The sequence below is a fragment of the Metopolophium dirhodum genome, chromosome 7, assembly GCF_019925205.1.
Source record: "Metopolophium dirhodum isolate CAU chromosome 7, ASM1992520v1, whole genome shotgun sequence".
Classification (NCBI taxonomy): domain Eukaryota; kingdom Metazoa; phylum Arthropoda; class Insecta; order Hemiptera; family Aphididae; genus Metopolophium; species Metopolophium dirhodum.
In genome coordinates this window covers 13,019,996-13,042,331 of record NC_083566.1, presented here as the reverse complement: position 1 = coordinate 13,042,331, position 22,336 = coordinate 13,019,996, and the positions used below count along the sequence as shown (strand labels likewise).

The following is a 22,336-nucleotide window of genomic DNA, read 5'->3' as shown; positions in this document are numbered from 1 at the left end:
GTCTATACCAAAATCAGGAAAAGTACATCCACGGCACTGTAAAGTGGTCGGTGCGAAATGCAAAATTAATGACCCGAGCAAAAATTATATTTTGAAAATATAAAATTTACCAACTAGGTTTCTTATCTTATTTTATTATTTTTATTTTTTTTTTTAATACGCCTTAAAGGTTATTGGCGTTTCTGAAATACATTACACTTTATAATTTATACAAAAAAAAATTAGGTATTGATACATGAAAGGCTTAAATTATGTTAATTTAAATAAAATTGTTGTATTAGTCATACTTTCTGGATCAGGTTCGTCTCTCTGAGGAGTTGAAGAAGAACCAATGTCGTCTTTGTGTTGGTTGCTAATATTTCGCATATACTGTATTATAGGGGAACATGGCATCAGTGTATCTATGAAGTATTTTGTCAGGAGGTATTCGGTTAACAGGTATTTAAGTATAGTTGTGGTGTTGCATGTGGTGCATTTTCGTTGTTCCTTTTTGTTTATTAGATGTTATAGTGAGTGTATAAGGTCTGAGTGTGTGACCAATTCTTAGTTGAATACAGATTGATGTCTGCCGCGGCCGCGGGAGTGATTACCATTGGGAGGGTGAAACCGTATTTTTGTTTTTATCATTTTATCCAATATATCATAGTTAAAAATCGCATGAGTGCGATACTTATGAACAAATGTGGACTACTTAATTTTATACAATTATTATACCTAGTTTTCCTTTGTCATTACGAAACTACATATGGACATATGGTTATTGGTTGAATAACTATAAATATAGATAGATACCTAAGTACCTTAGATCTTGTACATAGGATGGAGCACCATCGTTCAAAGTAAAATTGAAGAAGCTTGAATTTTACCTAACTTGACCATTTTTTTAAAATTAAAACAAATTCAATTTATAGATTTAAATATTATATACTAAATACCAAATTACATTATATTATACCAATATACAATATACATTCAAAAATTAAAGAACAAAATCTAGTTTTCTTGATATCTTGATTTTTTGCCCAATTCATTTAAAACTTCTTTTGCTGTTAGTGGAACTTCTTTTTGAATAGCTAACATAGTTAAGCCATTAGTCAAGTCTAAAATCAAAAAAAAATTTTTAAAAAAATTGATATCAATTTTTATGTTAATATCCAGAAAATACCTCAGACATTGTGTTTCGTAGATAAGATTTCATTCTTTTGAGACAAGAAAACGTTCTCTCGGGGGTGGATGTTGAAACAGGTAAAGTGCATAGAAGCATAGAATTTTTAATAGAAAATATATATTGGAAAATATTTCTTCATCACACTGTCTCAACACTTCTAAACAATTTTTTAGATATTTTATATGTTTATTAAGTTTGATATGCCATAGATGTAGTTCAGCTTGAACTGTTAGCTTGTCAGTATCGAGGTAAAATTCAACAAGTTCATCAACGTTTTCTAAATAAGTTCCAGTTGGAAGCATTTAACGATAAAATACGAATTGGGAAATTTTATGATAATATAATTCGAAAAGTATATTATAAAGATGCAAAAATAAAAATAATAAGTGGGTGGGGGGGTTAACTCACAAGTAAACATAATTAAAAGATCTTTTAAATATATATTGGAAACTCAGTAATACCTAATACTTTGTAAAAATAATTTAGAAAATATACGAGACTTATCTAGATAAAAAAAATGTAGTCAACTAAAATTTTTTCAGGGAACTACCCCATTAAATAGGTAATTATATAATAATAAAACCAACATGAAATAATTTTTATAAATTATAATATATATTTATAAGAATTATGCATTCTATTTATTATTTCCACGATTTATGCTAATTCCGGCATACATAAGTAATAACAAAATATAATATGTCCCCAGGGGCCCGGCCTATACAAGAAATTTTTGAAAATCTCAAAAACATAAATAGTTCTATCCTATTGTTAATATACAATAAAATGCAGATAACCTACTTATTATAATTTAGTTTGCAATTATTTTGACTTTGTATTAAATTATCAAATATCGCCAATTATTATGGATAGCACAAATAGCTGTGTTTACTATGTACAACGTCGACGCGTCAATAATGTATTTTATTAACGAGTGTTGTTAGTTATTTTTACAACACGTGTCTATTCACAACCGATTTGCAGACCATTTATTGGCACGTCGCACGTGGCACATCAATGACAGCATTATTGTCATTGAAAATAATTTTAATTTAACAATACGGCTAGACAAAGATATAATATATTTACTTACACGTATGAACATAATATAATAGTTCGATCCCCAATCAAATAACAAATTAATACATTTTGATTAGAGATTCCAAGTATGTAATTGTTTGTTTTATTATTTATTGTTTAGGTATCATTATATATTTTACTATTTTTTCTAAAATATTTTTCAAGGTACCTAATTGAATTTGATAGATAATAACATTGATTATATATTATAATATATTATCAATGGTAATAACTACAATAACGAAAAATATCATGCATAGGAAAAACATTATTCAATATAGGTAGGACTTTGTAGAACAAGGGTATCTTACCTTCTATAAACTTGAATGTATAAACCATTTTTAAATTTTAAAAATGTATTATAAAATAATCTTTTATAATAAATTGATGAAATATAAGTATTATAACTTATAAAGATTCACAAATAATAATAATATAAAGGTACTTAAGATAATGTAATATGATGATAATTTATGGTAGTAAGAGTCTTGTTGAGTAGATCAGCGGCAAACGATGAATTTGATTGAAACTGATATAGATTTGGCCATTTGGGATCAAATATCATTATTGTTGTAAAAAATGTGAATTACTAGATACAGTCTATAACAGGGATGGCGAATTGGATTTGTTCAACGTGCCAATTTATGACGCAATTAAAAAAAACATGTGAGTATTATACAAAGCATTTTTACAAAATATTCAAAGGAAAAATGAATGATAATGTAGAAAAAAATTATTAAAAAATCAACTTTTATTGAATGTTAGAAACATTTTCTTCATATTACTTGAAAGATTTTTTATGTCTGGTATTCATTATATTAATGCGCTGTTGCTTGCAAGGTATATAAATATATATTGGTAAACACATAAAAGTCTTTCGAGTGCCATCGAAAATTTCTCCCATGCCAGGCATTGCACGCGTGCCACTTATTTTCCTACCAGGTCTATAACCATATGATTGTATAATTACCTTATATAAAAACTAAAAAGTATTGCTGTTATTACAATTCCCGTGAGTTTTATTGAATATATAAGAAGTAATAATTGCGCATTTACCTATGTCCTATACTATAGGACCTATATAGTATAGGAAACAAAATAAAATAACTACACGCAGTATAGGACCTATACTGCATGTAGTTATTTGATTTTTTTTTTTTGTAGATGGACTAATATACTACCGTAAAATCTGGAGGAAAATGAGAAGACATCAAAAACGACAAAAACTATTTTTATCATTAAGAAGACGCTACACCCGCATGCATTGTCGCCGTCTAACAGATGTACAACATAGAAAAACTAATTTTACGCGAGACAACTATGCTCCCTCTGAATTTATAGTAGAATTACCGGAATTTCACAACACATAGCCGCATAGGGCATAGGGCACTGTATCTGTGTCGTAGTGTTTTTATTATTTGGATAACATAAATTATAATATGCTAAATACAATACAATATATTGGATAAATACAATTAAAGTTATCAGTTTGAGAACATTAAGTTTTTTTATTCAATAATCAAAAATTAATGGCAAGTGCTATCAAAAAAATTAAAACGCTACGACACAGATAAAGATCTTTCCTATGCGTTGTGGAATTTTGGTAATTCTACAAACACAGTGGGAGTTGTCTCAAACAAAACAGTTTTTGCTATATTTTGTAAGACGGAGATAATGTATGCAGGTGGATCAATGACAAATACTTGGAATACCTGGGTGGCTATTAAGTATTAAATTTAATTAAATTATTACACACGTAGGGGATCCTTACTTTTTGAATTAAAAGTATAACGCAATAAAAGTTTTCAAATTGATAAGTCATTTCCGTGTGCCTTCTAAACGCTTAAAGCCTTAAACACATCATCGACACGTATAGTTCTTGCTTCCTATACATTATTGTTTTTTTCCTATTTTCACAGTTTTAACGTTTCATTATTTCAGAGGGTACTCGCCCTTAACCGGTAATGATCTAGCAAAAGTGAAACCACCCTTTTACTAAACCTGACTTGTTTTGCATTTTGATGAAAGGAATATAGTAAGTAAAAAACCTAAAGTAACAATAGTGTTTCCTGCTTTTAAAAACATCGCACAGTATAATGGAGTGTGATTCATTAACTTCATTCATCAACGTCTTAAGTTATAAGACACCTAAATCGAAACAACCATAATAATACCTGTTTTAGGATTATTATTTTTATAGATAGGTACTTCTGAAGCTAACAACGTTGATAATCTCTAAAATATAATATTTCAGGGAAATAATAGATTCAAATTGCTTGCTATATCTATTTATATTTATAAGAAAAAAAATGAATCAACATAATTAATTTTTATTTTTAATATTAATAAAACAGTACTTATAATCAGGGAATGAATATATTAATATCCTAATCAAAATAAGTACCTACCTACTTTGAAATGTATTAGGTAAACCTACTAAAAGTAATTAATGTATAACATTTTGTTTAGGAAAAATATTTCTTAAAAGTTATTAACTGATTTTCCATAAAAACAAATTTATTTTATTATACATTTTGAATTTACAATCATAGGTAGATTCACAATCTCTCTTGAATAACTTAATAATAAAATAAAACAAAAAACATTATTCTATAATTTTGTTATTAAATTGGAATTAGCAATATTACCAATTACCATTATACAAATATACAATAATAAGAACAAATTTACCCGTTTGATGGTTTAAACTTTAAATTGTTATACTTAATTCTTCTCTTATAAGTACCTGGTACCTTCTACATAAAAATAATGCTTTCAAAAATGTATTGTATTGTAAAATGTTGGAATCTATTGACTTACCATCAGATATTCAAACCATTATGTTTCTTAAAGTGAGAAATGAAACGAGTGTCCTAAATTTAATCAATGTATCTTCTCTAACCTTTTTAACTTGTTCGCCTTAATACTAAAAAAAAGTATTTTAATTTGATCTGCAATTCAAGTTGTAGAATGATTAATGATTATATTAGTAAAGTATTTCATAAAGTATGTATATCAATTAAAATGTATACATTAAATGCATAAAAGCATTATATTTATTAAAATAGTATGCAGTATGCACCTAAAAGTTGTTAGTTAAACATTGTTGTTAATAAATATTATATTCATTTATCGTGCTACTTCCTATTATATCAAATTCCAACTCCACTGTCCCGTAAATAATAATACAAAATTATATTCCTCTTTTCCACTTATGCTACAGTATTATTATTTATTAATACTTTTATACATACATATAGGTACATATATACGTTATTGTTATGAGTGTTTTTTATATTACTTCTATTATTAAAAATTCCATTCCCGGGCACCGACCGAATATGTACAACGCACGGTACTCGACAGTCAAGTGTCAGCCAAGTATACCTGCAGAAACTGTAGCAATACTAATAAACGAGACTTTGAGTATCAAACAGAAAACGTCATTTTAATGTTCCAGGAATTTTTCCAGGGACCGTGAGTGCTGGGAGGAAGGGCATGATCTTTCAGAAAATCGCGGAGGGTAGGTGTATGTGTATATATAGAGTCGTTTAGGCCACGTGCCAGTGGCAGGCACGTGTTTCAGGTATATAGCGTGTAATTTGATTTGACGTCCCGTTAATTAATGAACACAAAGGAGTTCGTAGGGGAAATGGTGGAGGACGAGTCTGAGATTTATTGATCTGCATGGCCTGTGAAAACTAATAAAAATGAAATATTGATAACAATAACTATATTTGAATGTTCACAATATCTAATAATGTTTGTAATGAAACGTATTATTGCGCATTAAAACAATATCAGTGACCAGTGTACCTCCTATTCAATATACCTGCCCAATTATATCTCATTGCAGATGCCAAATAATTTAATATTGTTATATAAGTAATATTAAAATTAATAATAATAATATACCTACGTAACATATCTGTGATCGCTATATTATTATATCTGGATTCGTTTATTATATTATGTGACTTATGATTTAAATATAGCCCGATTGTCCGATATTGGTATCTGTATGGAAAATTATATAGTATAATATATATATATATATAAGTACATTGTACGATGATATCAATATATAATATACAAAGTTGTAAAAAAATTCAAATTTCGTAATTTAGTTTTTAATTAGTAATTACCTATTATAAATTATAATATGTATTTAAAACTAACTTTAAGAGTTATGAGAAATGTATTTTAATTTTAAACATATTCCTGTACTTGAAAAATACTGTTGTAGTTTATTAAAATCAATTGTTTTTTGTTTCACTAAAATGATTCATATAGATGTATGTAGATAAAATAATTGTTCGGAAATTCCGTTCTAAATTCCACACGGAAAATAGATGTACTTTCCTAAACAGGCATATAAAAACCAAATAATATAAATTTTTTGTGATGAATGAATTATATATTTATATACATTTTTACAAACCTTTTAGATTCTGAGTGGAATGATGAATGCATTGATTTTACAATGAAGTGTGTTTTTTAAAATTTTTTTTTTTTACTTTTGTGTCTGTTATCACCTTTTAGGACAGAAAAAATGCTTAGATTTTCTTCAATAGTATCTTTTCTGATAGGAAAGTGAATTTAGTTGGTACTTTGGGGGGTCAAAAGTAAAAATTTCCCAGTAGTTTTCACAAGCGACGTGAAAAACAAAAGAAAAATTAAGGAAAAACGGGAATTTTTACGCAAAATCTGTTTTCGAGAAAATCGATATTGGTTTTCGGTGCAACTCTAAAACAAATTACCGTGAAATGTTGACTGAATGTTTATATTAGCATTTTCTATACACCATAACATTTTCCAAATATTTTGACTTATTTTGAGCTGTTTACAGACATTTTCAGTTTCCATTTTTTTCATAATTTTTTTTTTCTATAAATATCAATACAATTTTATTTGTTGGTTAAAAAGCTTGAAAATTTAATAGAAGGTTCCTAGGTTATTGTTTCAAAGGCAGATGAAAAAAATTAAAAATCCATAGGAACAATTTTTTTTTCTAAGCATTTAAAGTTTAAATATTGACAAAATACGTGAAAACGACGAAACTTTGCAAATTATTTTGAGTTAGAAATTCATAAAAAATTTTCTTTTTAAATCTAAGATTTGAAAATGTAATACAAGATTCCTCGTAAGTTTTTCTACCTTTATCAAAAAAAAAATGTCTAGAAGAAACTCAAATTAAGTTTTTATGAGCGTTTGAAATTCTTATTTTTACAACATTTGATATTTACTCGATTTCTCATGTAACGATTTTCTTATTTTGTTATAATTAAAAAACGAATTACTGTAGATATTTGAAAATTTCACTGAATCTTTATATTAGCATTTTCTATACACTATACAACTTTTAAAATAATTTAACTATTTTTGAGCTGTTTACGGACATTTACACTTATTGTTACATACTTACATTAAATATTAATAATTAACAATGGATAAAACTACACCTTCAATGTATGTAAGATATTTTGAATATTTCAATTAGGTATTGAACTTTTGAAAACTACCCTGCAGTATAATGCACATTGTATTGAAGTAATTACAGCATCACCAAATTAATATTTAATGAATGACTTTCAAAATATTACTAAATAAAGAAATTAAATAGTAAGGTAAGTAAAATGTACGGCAATATAATATTTATATTAATATAGGTATTATGTTTACTTACAGTTCACTTAAATGATGATTTATAATAATATGAGTTATAACAAAATATTTAAATTTGAATAAAACTACTTGAACGACTTTTCATTTAATAATGGTTTTATGAAATGTGCATTTAAGCACAATTATTGAATTTCAAATGATTAGTTAATTATTTATAAATAATTAAAGTTTGGGTGGAGTGGAATGGATCAGGGGTAGGTTCTCTGCAAAATGTTGGTCCACTATAAACTTTAAATAGGTTTTTTTCTAACTATTTAACATTAATCATTAACAACTCGTTCGAAATTCGATTTTTATACATTTAAATTCTCTGAAAAGTATTCTGCTTCGGTAAATGAAATCAAAAATGTAGGTAATTAATAATTATATAAAAAAATAAAATAAAATTAATGATAATAAAAAATAATTTTTCTCCAGAAATGTAGTTTTGGTATGACTAAATTATGTTAAAAATAGTACCTAGGTACTTAATACTATTGAAGTATATTAGTGTTCACAAACAGGTACCTATATGTATACATATTCAAAATAAACATATAATTATTATATGTGGTGTTTATAAACAAAGCGCTAAAATATACATACCTATTTAAAACTATGAGAATAAATAATAATAAATATTATTTACTTGTGTTATAATTGTACAGATACATTTTTTTTTATAGATTTGAGATACTAATTATTCTAAGCATTTATCCGGCGACCCACTGAGAGTAGAACTGTAAGATAAAGTAGAATAATTATCTGATCGGTCCCTAGGGGAATTCATTTTTAGTGCGAATCCTTGTAACATCGTTATTCATCATCACCATCACTGTCATCATCATTTGCCCAGCCGCACACACACAATAAAAATTTGTCATAGTAACGTTGTCGATCAAATTATATATGTATACACATACTGCTATATTAAATAATTTGTTTATTTATATTTTTGAAAATAAATGTATAAATTAAAATTTGTAGTTTCACAAATTGTACCTATGTATTTATTCAATTGTTTAACACTTTAAAAACTAAACAGCAGAAATAGATTAGATTTCATCATAAAAATATATATATATATTGGTAATAAATAGAACAAATGCGTATAGTTGGTAGGTACCTAAACACAAAAAAAACACAAATATTCAGTAAATATCTGAGTAATAACATAAAATATATCATACTATTGCATATTGCTGTATTAATGTATATCATTATAATCCATTGTAATTATCTGTATAGGAAAAATGTCCATAATTTAGTATGTACAAATCTGGTACTAAAAAGTTGCTCAGCTATAATTTTAGAAGATTTCGCGCGAGCTTCGCCAGTGGGTAGGTTACTTCATGCAGCATAAGTTAATTATGAATGAAGTAATAATATTTAGTTAATATAATCTAATATATCGATAAATTAATGATTGTATGGGCCATTATAAGTACAGAAAACGTTTCTGAGAGAAGACGATATGTCTGCCTGTATGTCCATACAAATATATTACCTATATTATTTATTTATATTACTACATAATATTGTGTTAGTATATGCTTTAGTCATTTATATTTCTATAAAAACTTAAGTATTAGGTATCTATAGTACATTGAATTAATTTTTTCCTTAGTGTTTCTCGGACACGAGAAGAAAAAGGTATATTACCATTTAGAAAATTTACTATATTATACAGAAACATTTTTTCAACGATTATTCGTTATTAATTATCAAGTTTTATTCTATGCAGACAAATTTCAAAAACTAAAAAAACGATTAAAAAAAACTTGAAAATTGATAAAGGGTAGAAGAGTGGTGCTAATTTTGAAAATCAATTTGATATTTTTAATGGATAAATGCTTTTTGTATGAGCGTTGGTACAGATATAGAGAGTGACATTATTTCAAGTAAAGTTGAGCATAAATAATGGAGCTATTTAAATAAAAATTGTTTCATTAAGAATAGCATATACTCCTAAGCCTAATAAATTAATTTGAAATAAAGACCCTCAGAAATAAATTACAAGTTTGAAAGCACATACTTCATATTTTATAAAAGGACTGTAAAACATTATTCTAAAAAATACTGCATGTACTTTTTCATTTTAATATATCTCTGTTATCATCTGTGTATCCTGAATTGTTTAAAAATTGTATAGTTATTCCAGCTTTAAAAAATAGAGAAAAAATTCAATGCAATGCAATAGCCAATAATTTTTGTCATGTTTCATTATGTCTATCACTTTTTAAACTATTGGAAAAATGACTTAAAGATAGGATAATTAGTTTTTTGGAAAAAAATAATTTATTTTCCCTCAACGAATTTGGTTTTATTTCTTGTTAGTCTATACTAGAGACGCACATTTCATACTAAATTATTTTACCCATAACCTAATGGATGAAAAATATAAAGTCTTAGGAATTTTTCTGGATGTAAAAAAAGAATTTGAAACAATAAACCATACATTACTATTAAAAAAACTTGAACATGCAGGAATTCGTGGCATTTTTAGTAAAGTAATTCCCCCCCAGGGGCGGTTTGGGCCAGCGGGATACCGGGAACTTTCCCAGTGCACCGTTGCTCAAAAATAATTTGTATTATTATATATTTATAATAAAATAGGTATAAATATAAATTATAAATCTTTTGTATTTTTGTATCATTACGCGTGAGTGTGAAAAATTGTTTATATTAGGTATTTAAGATTTTAGGTTTCGGTTCAACTGATAGTCCACCAATGCATCATCAGTAATTATTATTAATTATAGCAATGGCGTGGATTTAAATACAAAGTATTGAAAATCAAAATTTTTATTTATTATATTTTTTAAACTTTTTTAATTTTTAAAGCACTTTTTGTCATTTGTAGGACATTTGTATGGCTAGAAATTATTGTTCGTATATTTTATAAAAATGAATCAAATTTAATAAGAACTTAGCTTAAATTCGTGCAGCAAATTTAGTGGTAAATAGTGTAATAGGTACAATTAAATGGAACGTCTCTAATCTAAATTATGATTTTATAGTAATAAGTATTAACAGAAACTTGGATCAGTCGTACAGATATTATTGATACTGAACTATAGGACTTGTCAACTATAACGAATTCCACGTGTTAAATGTGGATACTTATATAATATGCAAACGTTAAACGAGTACCTAATTATACTGTTGACTAGAGAAGGTGGAGTGATGATTTGTGAAAAGATATATCTAGTTTATTATATTATTATCTTGTCACGTAATAATTGTTAACAACTGTGAATACATATTAAACACGTTTTTGTTGAGCTGAAATTAAATAGTTGTAACGTTATTATTATTGGTGCGTGTTATATTCCTCATATTCTATAATATAGTCCGGTCCCCGGTCAGTCGTTACTCCGATTTCGTAAATACTATACCCAGACAGCATTTTGAAATGATAATGGTATAATAATATTATAATCACGAATAATATTATTATAATGTTATAATAATATTTTTAGTCAAACATTTCTGTCTAATATATTAAAGAAATAACCCCTAGATTTATTAATTATAAATGTATATTCTTAGATGATTTTAATCTACTTATTAGATCCGTTTTTGTTAGTGAAATTCTGGTTGATTAATAAATAGTTTTCTATAGTACAATAATGTCTTTATTAATGCGAATTATTCTCAATTAGATTCTATATTTTCTGATATCCTTAAATACTTTAGTAGTATTATCTTATGTTGAGCTAGTGCAAATGTTGCAAATATGAATGTTTTTCATTATCATCCCGTTCTCATGATTTTGTGTGAGTATACTAAGTGATTACCCTCAATGCCAACAATACACAGGGCTCTCCAGGACATAAAGTGGGAAAAAATTTCAGGGGGGACTACTGTCTCCATATAGTTTTAAGCGTTCCATGTATAATTGTATATATAATGACTAATGTATATTATGTAATGTTAAACAGTGATTGTGTAAAAATACTCATCCCACTTTAAATCCTAAATGATGTTAATCCTAATCTGATAAGGGGAGACTTTTTAACCACTGTCAGAGGGGGGGACTGAGTCCCCTGCGTCCCCCTCCCCACTTAACCCCTGGACCTCTCACTTATTTTATTTTGAGAAAGCTGTTTACAATATTTACAATACCATAAATCCCGTTTTAAATAATGTTGATTCATTATTTTATAACAACGCTGAATCAATTAATTTACTATATAGATAATAAGTTTCATGAATTAATTTATAATATTATTGTCAAAAATGTATTTTACACACATAAATATCCTTCTTTTATTGTCTAAAACGCAATGCTCACAAGATGATTTCAGCTAAAAATAGTGATGATTATTCCTAAATTTTAGTGATTAAAATTTTAATGCAAAAATCCAACTAAGTTATGTTGTAATAATTATTGAATTCGAACACAAAAAAAAGAATAATAAAACTTTACCTTCTTCTTTAAAATGTAAAAACAACATTTCGAACATCCTGTTCAATAATCAATATAACAAATTACTTTGGTACCTACATTTTTTTTATTAGATTTAAAAATGACAAATTATGTAACATTGACTGTATCGTACGCTTTTTTATGTCTGCATCAATGTAGGTCTAGCCCAGCCCGGCCCATTGGATATTTTTATATATTGGGAGTCCTAACCAAATGGGAATGAAATTACAGTCATTCACTTATAACCTACTGTACAGCAGAGCAACTTCAACTTACCCGTTTTTTTTTTTTTTGTAAAGCGGTCGGTTGAAAATTATTAGCCATGGCGACACTGCAGGTTTTTATAATTTACATCGGCCTGGCTATTGTCAGAAACCACAAGAGTATTATAATATTGTAATAAGATTAGTACCATTCGATTTTGACTTGCGAAAGCCATATTATGTAGTTCGTTAATAAATTATAATAATATTTTAAAATGTATTATAAATGTAATTCCGGTTCTAATCACTTTTTTATCCATTTTGGCATAGCACTTAATTTAGTTATCGGGAGGTAATTTGTTACTAATGTAGTAACAAGATTCCAAATTGGTGAAATGAATATAACAAGTTGTTATATTAATTAATTAAATTTAATTAAATTAATTAAATAATAAAAACTGTTATTAACAACAATTCCAGCTAGAAGAATCTTCGCGAAAGATACCACTAGATAAAGACGTATATTAAATATCCGTATTATTGGATATTATATGATAATGAATAACGATTAACGAGAACAATGGTGGTACTAAACCTCGGTCTGAGCTTGGGTAAAAACGAATATGGCCGAGGTCCTTAATAAAGATATTTTATTGAAATTAAATAACTAGATAAATTTATATTATATGAGGCGAATAATTATTGAAAATGTAATAATTAATATTAGGTAGGTAATTGTTACGAATAATACTTTTTTGCATATTATGTACGTAGTACGTACTATTTTTACCTATAGATAAAAATATCATATTATGAATCTTCATTCTTCACAATTGTATTTTAAACATGTAATAATATCCAATTTCACATCAAATAATTTCATTCAAACGAAATACATTTCATATAAATTATATAACAATATGTACCCACGCGCAATATAAAATATAGCACAATATACCGCACTTAACATAATATATATTATTATGCATAAAGTTGAAAAAAATATAATCTTAAACGTAGGTATACCTACAGTTATCTATGCAGTAATATTGGACCAACAAAATAATTATATCGTCTGGGTGAAACGGTCACATTCATGTCGATGCAGCAAAAACTTGCAGGTATATACAGGGTGATTCACCAAAGCATGCTCACCCTTATATTTTTTTCTTTAATAATGAATTTTTTTCAAACTCAAATTTTTAAATTTTTACATATACTTCAAACCCATATTTTCAAATTCTTGAGATTTTTTTGTACTACTTAGGGAGTATCCGTGGCAATACAAACTTCTGTTTTTCAAATAAGAACCCTGCTTTTTACTGTAGATAATTTAGTGGATAATTTTTTTGGAAATCTTAATGTACTTAATTCAAAATTTGAACGGGTAGTTTCGCAGTTATCAAAATGTTTGTACTATATATTTGAGTATATAGTAGTATTTAAAAATGGTTTTAAAAAAATATAAAATAGATGTAATATATTGGATCCATAGTATTTTATACATTGACCATTTTTACAAATTATGAATGTTAATAGATTAATATCAACTGACAACTACTACTAATAATAATACTACTACTATTCATATCACCATATAGTCCAAATATTTTCCAAATACCCATTTATATAATCTGTGATATTACTATTCTTAGTTATGGGATTACACATTGTTAACTTATTTAATTAAACAACTCAAAAACTACTCTTTTAGATTTTTTGATACAGCTACATTTTCAGAAAAACTATCTGCTAAATAATTTACAGAAAAAAAGGGGGGGGGGGGGGGTTCTCATTTCAAAAACAGAAGTTTCTATCTTTACAGAACACTCCTTAATTTGTATCAATCTCGAGAATTTGAAAACATGATCTTTATTTATACTTATAAAGATCGTACCTATGTAAAAAAATTCCGAGAGTCAGATATTGAAAAAAATTGCACCATTGAAGAAAAAATGGTGACCACGCCTGGTGAATCATCCTGTATAATAATATATATAAAATTATCTATTAAGAAAGTAGAATTCCCAGAGGAAATGCCTATATAATATTATCTTCAATATAATATCACGTAGTTTCTGATATCTACCCACGTACAATAAATTCATATTGCATCTATATTGCTGTCGCTTGTATATAGGTATATACATGTACCTACTCCATTTAATCAATTCGTTATCATATAGGTATATTATGAACAATACAAACAATAAAAACAAATAAACCGCATGACGACGATAAAAATAAAAGAAATAAGTAAAAGAAAAAGTGGGATGTATATAGCATGAAATAAATAAAAACCACCCTCGTATAAACGCGCGGTACTTGACGTTATACTCTAATCAATATTTCATTAGCCCGTCTGTAGGTATAATATTATATATACCTGGAAATTCGGTAGGAATGAAAAAAATACGAAAAACAGTGAGCGTTTTCTACTCTCTACCCCCACCAAGTAAAGTCATTCACTTCACTTCTGCACTGTTCTTGCCACGATTCTGGTTTTTTACGCGTTTTCAAGTCTATCTTTTTCACTCCCTTGCTTATACTCTCTCTTTCTCTCTCTCTCCTCACTCTGTCTCTCTAGTCGCGTTTAGGATTCATTCATTTTCAATTCGCAGAACTATCATCTACTCGAGTGCCGCTGGCCATCAAGCAGCGGCGGCGACGGTGGTGGTGGTGGTGGTGGTGGTGGTGGTGGTGGTGGAGGTGGTGGCGACGGTGGTGGTGCCGACTGCTGGCGCAGCGGCATCGGTCGGGTGGACTACGAGTGAACGGACGCAAAATATGTGCGGCGTGCAGTGACGACGGTATGACGGGGCTCCCGGGTCTGATGTTGACCACGCCCACGTCGGCCGACGATTGGTCCAATCAGAACGCCGGCCGGATGCTGCTGCTGATGCCAACGCCTCTCGGCACAACGCGCGTCGCTGACGAGCGGCCGCCGGTGGCCGCAGCCGCCACTGCCTCGGTATATTATACCGGCGCAAGCCATAAGACCGCCGCCACTGTCGCTGACGCGTTTTCCGAATGCAACACCCGCGCCGTCGTAGTTGTACCACACGCGCTAGCACCATACACCGTATCACACCGTCATCGGATATATCGTACAGCGCGCGTGCGAGTATCATTTATCGAGTACCTATACAGTCGTCGGTCCGTTGTCTCCGCCGCGTACCATTTGCGACAGTGCGCGTAAAACAGCAAACAAATAATAATAATACATTTTAACTCAAACAAGTTATCCTCATTACAATTTTACATCGTCCTGCCGATCGGATTGAAAGATTTCCACGCGATCGCCGCCTATCTACATGACGACCTTGGCCAACCGTCGGCTGTGCCCTCCTAGAGGGACGTCTGCCGTTGGTGGTTCATTCGACTGTTGGTCAGATGCCAACGGCACGCGATCAAAAACTGAGAGCGTCTAGTGATTTTTCGTTATTCGTCCTCGTCGCGGTTCTAAATAATATTTCCTTTACTTTTTTACGAACGCAGAAAATCAAAAATCGATCACAATTCTGTCATCGATACCGTTTAGGCCGGGGTTAAGGCTGAACATGCTCAACAACATCAGTATAATTGGCCCGAATAATGTCGGCGGTAAGCATATAGTATAGAAAAATAAATATATTTATAGTACAATAATATAGCATTCGTGCTGCAATATTGAGCATACATTTTATAACCACAAATATGATTATTATAATTATTATATTATATATAGGTACCTGCCTATAAATTATATCGTTTAAACGTAATTTGTATAAAAATTAAATCGTCAAGTTAAATATATATGATAACTAATTTTTATTTTGAATAGGTAGATACATAGTTGCAGGTAGGCTCCTAAATAATATTGTACCTAAATAATAAAATCATATTTTAATAAGCACCTACCAGTAAAATATTAAACGATCTTTGAATGCTCTTCAAAAACTATGCAAATAATGAAATTGTATAAATGATTTTATAGTTGCGTTACCTATAAAAAAATAAGTTTTAACTACTTGTATAGGTATAACGTGTAGGTACCTATATAAATATTTCTTTCCCGTGAAATAAAGGTAAATAAATCTAAATGTATGTAACAAAAAAATACAAAATAAGCTTATCATTCAACAATTAAAGCACGGAGATAGATCGTCTGTAGATAGTGAATGATAAAAACAAATATATAGGTATATTGCATGTTATTTTATAATATCCATTTTTCATTATTCTAATTTGAAATTGAAAAATCTTACAGAAGATTTTGACATTAAATTAATCATTATGTCAATATAGCAAATTATTCATTGCAAGTAAATTATAAACTTTTATAATTATATACTGTTGTTTGTGCGTTCAGATATAGCCATACTTATATATTTAATCAGTATACAACACATAGCTTCTATATTTAATAATAATAAATAATATATAGGTAGCTAATACATATTATAATATCTTAATACCATGTTGAAAAATAATATTAAATGCAACTATTACTTATTAAAAATGAATAATTAAAGCATCTAATTATAGTAAAATATAACACAATTTTAATACTATTGCGTCTACAGACTATACTTATTTCTAAAAATTATTAAACATGATAATGTAATGATAAACTTTAACTGTTGTACATATATGCTTTTACTGATATACCTATGTCTTTATCCAAGGATAAAAGGTATTCTGCATTTCTGTGTAATGTGGCAATGTCTAGAACTCCTAAGGTCAAATATCGTCAATACTTCAAGTGAAAGAAGGTTTAGATTTTTAAATGTCAAAGTTGCAGTGAATTTGTATCGTGTTAGTTATTAAAGAAATAACATATAAACTATTACCATAATTTCAAACGGAACTAATATTATAATATCTATTTATATTTGTTGAATAAATTATATTATATGATGGTTATATAGCCCATAATAGGTATATATTATAATATATATTTTTCATTTAACGCATATTGATTACGATTTACAAATAATAGTATGATTAATTAAGTCAAAATATTTTTTAGCTGTTACATCATTATTTGATATCGGTTTTCAATTAAAAGTTCCATATGAAATGTATCTATTTTAATTTAAACATTAAGTCTTATCACAAATTATTATGATTAATAATTATTTCATTGAAGTTTTAACGAAGAACCAGTTGACAACTAACCCGTTTTAACCCCCAATTATCCCTCTACAATAAATTTATCCATATTCTGATTTTTAGTATTTTTAAGTTTACTTAAAGACCATCATTTTAAATACTTAGATTAAAGTGTCCTAGCTGTGATATTAAAAATTTATTTTTTTCAAATGTAAACAACACTCTTTTTTTCTATGAATTATTATTAATATAGTTAGATGATTTTTATTTTGTGATAAATATCAACGTGTACATCTGAATTTAAATGCGAAAAAGTAGTTTCTGAATTATTTAACTTTATTTGTACTAAGTACCTATATAATATAATATTCAAAAAATCTGAATTTTAATAAATCCACATGATTAAAGAAAAAACAGAGTGAGCAATGAACATAATTGTTGGAATCACTTTATAGTCTATATATATATATATATATATATATAATATATTTTAAGTATTATACAACATAGAAAAAAATGTAATATGAAGCAATCCGGTGACACTATCACTTTCTGTATTATTATAATTTTAAGCTTAAGAAATTTGCACGATAGTTTATTAAAAATAAAGAAAACATAATTTCATATTCCTATACATGATAAACAAACAGCTGTTCATATAAACAGAATGTGTGCTTGTTTTTTTATTTTACAATATTGAAAAAATTAAAAAAAACTCTAAGGTGGTAATATTTTGTTGATTTCTTAAAACCTTAAAGTTATGAAAAAATCATTTTTGAGTAAAGAAATAGTTCTGAGTAAAATCATTTTGCGAATTTTCGATTGTGTTGAGTTATCATTTCAGCTAAAGCATATTAAATGTATTAAATATCTGATACCTACGTTAAAACAAAAACAAAAAATTTAAAAAAGGGGTGTTCAGTTAAACAGAATAGTTCCAAACGCGCAGTAAAATATTGCGTTGTACGAATGCGTAAAACACAGAAAATCGTGAGCTTATAAGACTATAACTTAAAAACTAATGATTTCCGGCAATTAATTTTTGCAATTCATTGCAATACATAAGTTACCGAAAAAAAAAATAGTGAAATTCGCGTTGGTGTTAAACTACAATTGTTCCCAATAAATTATTATAATTATATTATGTAAGTACAATAGTATACACCAGCGGTTCCCAAACTGTTTTTTCCGCGGTGCCCTTTTAGAGGCACCAAGTTAGCCACGGTGCCCTGCTGTATATAACATGAAAGATAGAACAAAAAAAGTACTCATTGAGAACCAATTTTATTAATTTTATTAAGCCTAATACAATCTAAGCATTCTAAGCTACACAACTAATTTAATTATAAATTAATGCATTTTTAAAAAGATAAATAAATAAAAATTATTGTTATTATGATTATAATTATTACATAAAAATATAACAAATGAAAAATATTTACAATTTAATTTTAATTAATGTGATGTATGTGGTTGCTTATTTTGGCACAGTTTTGCAATGTCAGGTTTTATTTTTGATAATTGGAGTCGGAGGTCAGGTTCAACATTGAGGCGATTGCGGTATTTGGTTTTAGTTGCAGCGTATGACGAAAATCCTGACTCGCATAAGTAAGTAGTGGCAAAGGGTAAAAATAGTGTTTTCGCTTTCTCGCTTAAACCTTCATAACTTTTGTCTTTCAAACTTAACCAAAATTCGGCATACGCATTGCTGTTGAAGGAAGATTTTAATATTAAGTCAGAAGTTAAATCGATCAACCTTTCGTAATCACTTGAAGATAAGCTTGAAGGTTTCATACAAACTGAGAATGGATTCAGTACCCATTCATGGTCTTTCAACAATACTTCCCGATCTGCAGGAAAATATTGCTCAAAAGAATTTTTTAGCTGTTTGAGGTGCTCAATAATCTCGTTGACAATATTAGTAGAAGCCTGCTCATCATTTTCTTCCAAAAAGGCTTGCATTATTGGAAAACATTCAAATTTGCCTTTAGTAGTACACTGTGCCCAATAATCAATTTTCCTTTTGAATGCACTTACTTTGTGGCTGGCATCAAAAATTGTCATAGTCCTTCCTTGTAAGGAAAGGCTGAGCTCGTTCATTTTGCTAAAAATATCAGCCAAGTATGAAAATTGACAGAGCCGTGTTACATCATTCATGATTTTACCCAATGTAACGTTGTGGTCCATTAAAAATGAAAGAACTTCAGTTCGTAATTCCATTAACGGCGTAAGAGCCTTGCCAAATTTTTCGTCAAGCATACAAGTTGCTATATCAATAAGACATGGTTTTATAAGCGTTTCAGCAATAGTATGAGCTTCACCTTTTTGAGCAATTCGGTAGTTCACCATGTAGGAAGCTCTCAGTGCATTTTCGTTGTCAGTTTGAAATAACAGACTAATAAGTAATAGTTAATTGAATACATCGTCTGACATGATTAGAATATAATAAAGGTACAATCAGTCAACAATCAACAATTATTTGTAATAATTTATTACCCATAAAATCATATCTAGTAATAATATTATACTGATAAATATCAAACCCAGTAATTGGGCATATGGTTTTTATATACATTTTAAACTTATGAAACGTAGACCGCGGCGCCCCCAGAAAGTGCTCGCGGTGCCCCTAGGGCACCGCGGTGCACAGTTTGGGAACCGCTGGTATACACATATTACACTTGTAAAGTATCCACGGGGATGGGGGGTTTAACCCCCTTAACCCTCCCGTTGAGCACGTCCATGATAGGTATATATATACAATATACACTATGCGTATTGACTATATATATTTAAACTCAGTGAGGCCTAGTAATCTTTACTGATATTAAAGAAAATAAATAAAAAAATAATTATATTATATAGCCTATAGGTAATATAACTAATAAGTAATAACAACATACTATACGACTTGCTGTTTTATAAGAAATATGATATTCAGATATTATAATATATTACCTATACATAAATATTATATCTATACAGGGCAATATACTTATAATAAAATTATTCACAGTAATAATTTATTGTAGATAACGGAAAATTTTAAATATTTTTCAAGGTCATCACTAATCACTCATATCATCAGTCATCAACATAAATATAGCTTATAATCACAATGACTAAAATGTAATAAGAATAAAATTAAATGTCTCACCAATCCATTAAAAATGATTAAATTTTGTAATATATTTTTATACATAAAATGGCAATTCATAAGTATATGTATATGATTTCTATTAAATACATGTTGTAATTTAAAATTAATAAATTATTTAATTCGGTTCGTTTAGAGTATCAACTTTATAGTGAATAATACAAAATAAAATAATTATTAATTATTATTTAATAAAAGTACTTTATATTATATACTATTACTCAGGGTTGGGTACTTGGGTAGTATAACGTAACGCAAATTACAAATAACTGTAACGAAATTACTTTTAAAAAGTAATTTCTATGGCGTAACACGTGTTATCTACCACGTTATAATAAGTTATGAATGTAGAATGTATGACAAAAACTAGAGGCTAGGATATTTGATAAAATTAAAAATCAATATACAATATTTATTTATGATTCCGAATGTTTTTATAACAAATAATAATCAACAATATTGTTAAAGATCCCAGGAATACTCATATAATATCCCATTAATACTTATACTACCTACTACTTATTATTCGTCATGGACTGATTTTGTAATTATTTAAAAAAAAAAAAAGTAACATTATTAATTGTTACTCCATACTTTACTAAAAAGTAAAGTAACGTGATAAAAATAATATCGGGTAACGCGAATGTAATTTAATAAAAAATATTTAATGTAACGAGTAACGTAATTTCATTACTTTTTCAAAAATAATTTACCCAACGCTGCTATTATACTTAAACTGAAATATACGTTTTAAATATTATTATGTTTTACAAATAATAATACATATTATGATTATTTAACCACCAACAATAATAAATTACTTGAATTGCATTAAATATTTATATGAATCATCACATGTGTTATAATTAATTATACTAGTAGTATAGCTATAGCCTATAATATATATGTATAGATTATTACATTAACCATTAATTAAACTCAAATATAAAACTATATGATTACGTTGTATATATATTAATTAAGTATTCTCAGATGATTTTTACTCATAACTTGAACACTTTTAGGTTTTAAATCCAACTGGCAACAATAATTAAGCTAAGCCCCTAAGACTTGTCTTTAGGTTTATAACACGGTGTTATATCGGCCTAAGTCTTATTTGTTTATACCTATTCAGTATTTTTCTCAACATTCATTTGTTATTTGATTTAATGTATTTATTATCCTGCAGACTTAAAGAAACCATAAGATCAGTAAAACAAACAGTAGAAACTATGCGATAAAATGTGCAATGTATTGTCAGTATTATTGACTGACATGGACATTGCAGTATTGCACGAACAGTAATAAATGTACACTTAAATTTTACAACCATCATAATATGTAACTAAGCATGACAACATTTTTATACTTTTATACTTATACTTAAGTTTTGTACACATACACCGTCGTAGATATTTTGTATAGGTGCAATTGTACATATATGATGTAGGTATCTATATAATAAGCAGTACCCAATACCTATATGCCTACTTATATAACGTAATAAAATGGAAATTATATTAAATTACTCTAAAATC

General features: G+C 28.0%; 2 protein-coding genes across 2 annotated transcripts in view; one reads left to right on the top strand and one right to left on the bottom strand.

Moving 5' to 3' along the window:
* Positions 1–15,482: 15,482 nt before the first annotated feature.
* LOC132949017 (homeobox protein orthopedia) overlaps positions 15,483–22,336 on the top strand; it is a 47,696-nt gene continuing 40,842 nt past the window's right edge. The window contains exon 1 of the mRNA XM_061019763.1: positions 15,483–16,150. Within this exon, the coding sequence (XP_060875746.1) occupies positions 16,108–16,150 (43 nt within the window). The 5' untranslated portion in view covers positions 15,483–16,107. The remainder of the gene's footprint in view (positions 16,151–22,336) is intronic.
* On the bottom strand, positions 19,062–20,544 carry LOC132949436 (zinc finger BED domain-containing protein 5-like). The gene has a single exon (XM_061020322.1). It carries the CDS (start codon positions 19,988–19,990, stop codon positions 19,097–19,099), a length of 894 nt encoding a protein of 297 aa, XP_060876305.1. The 5' UTR covers positions 19,991–20,544; the 3' UTR covers positions 19,062–19,096.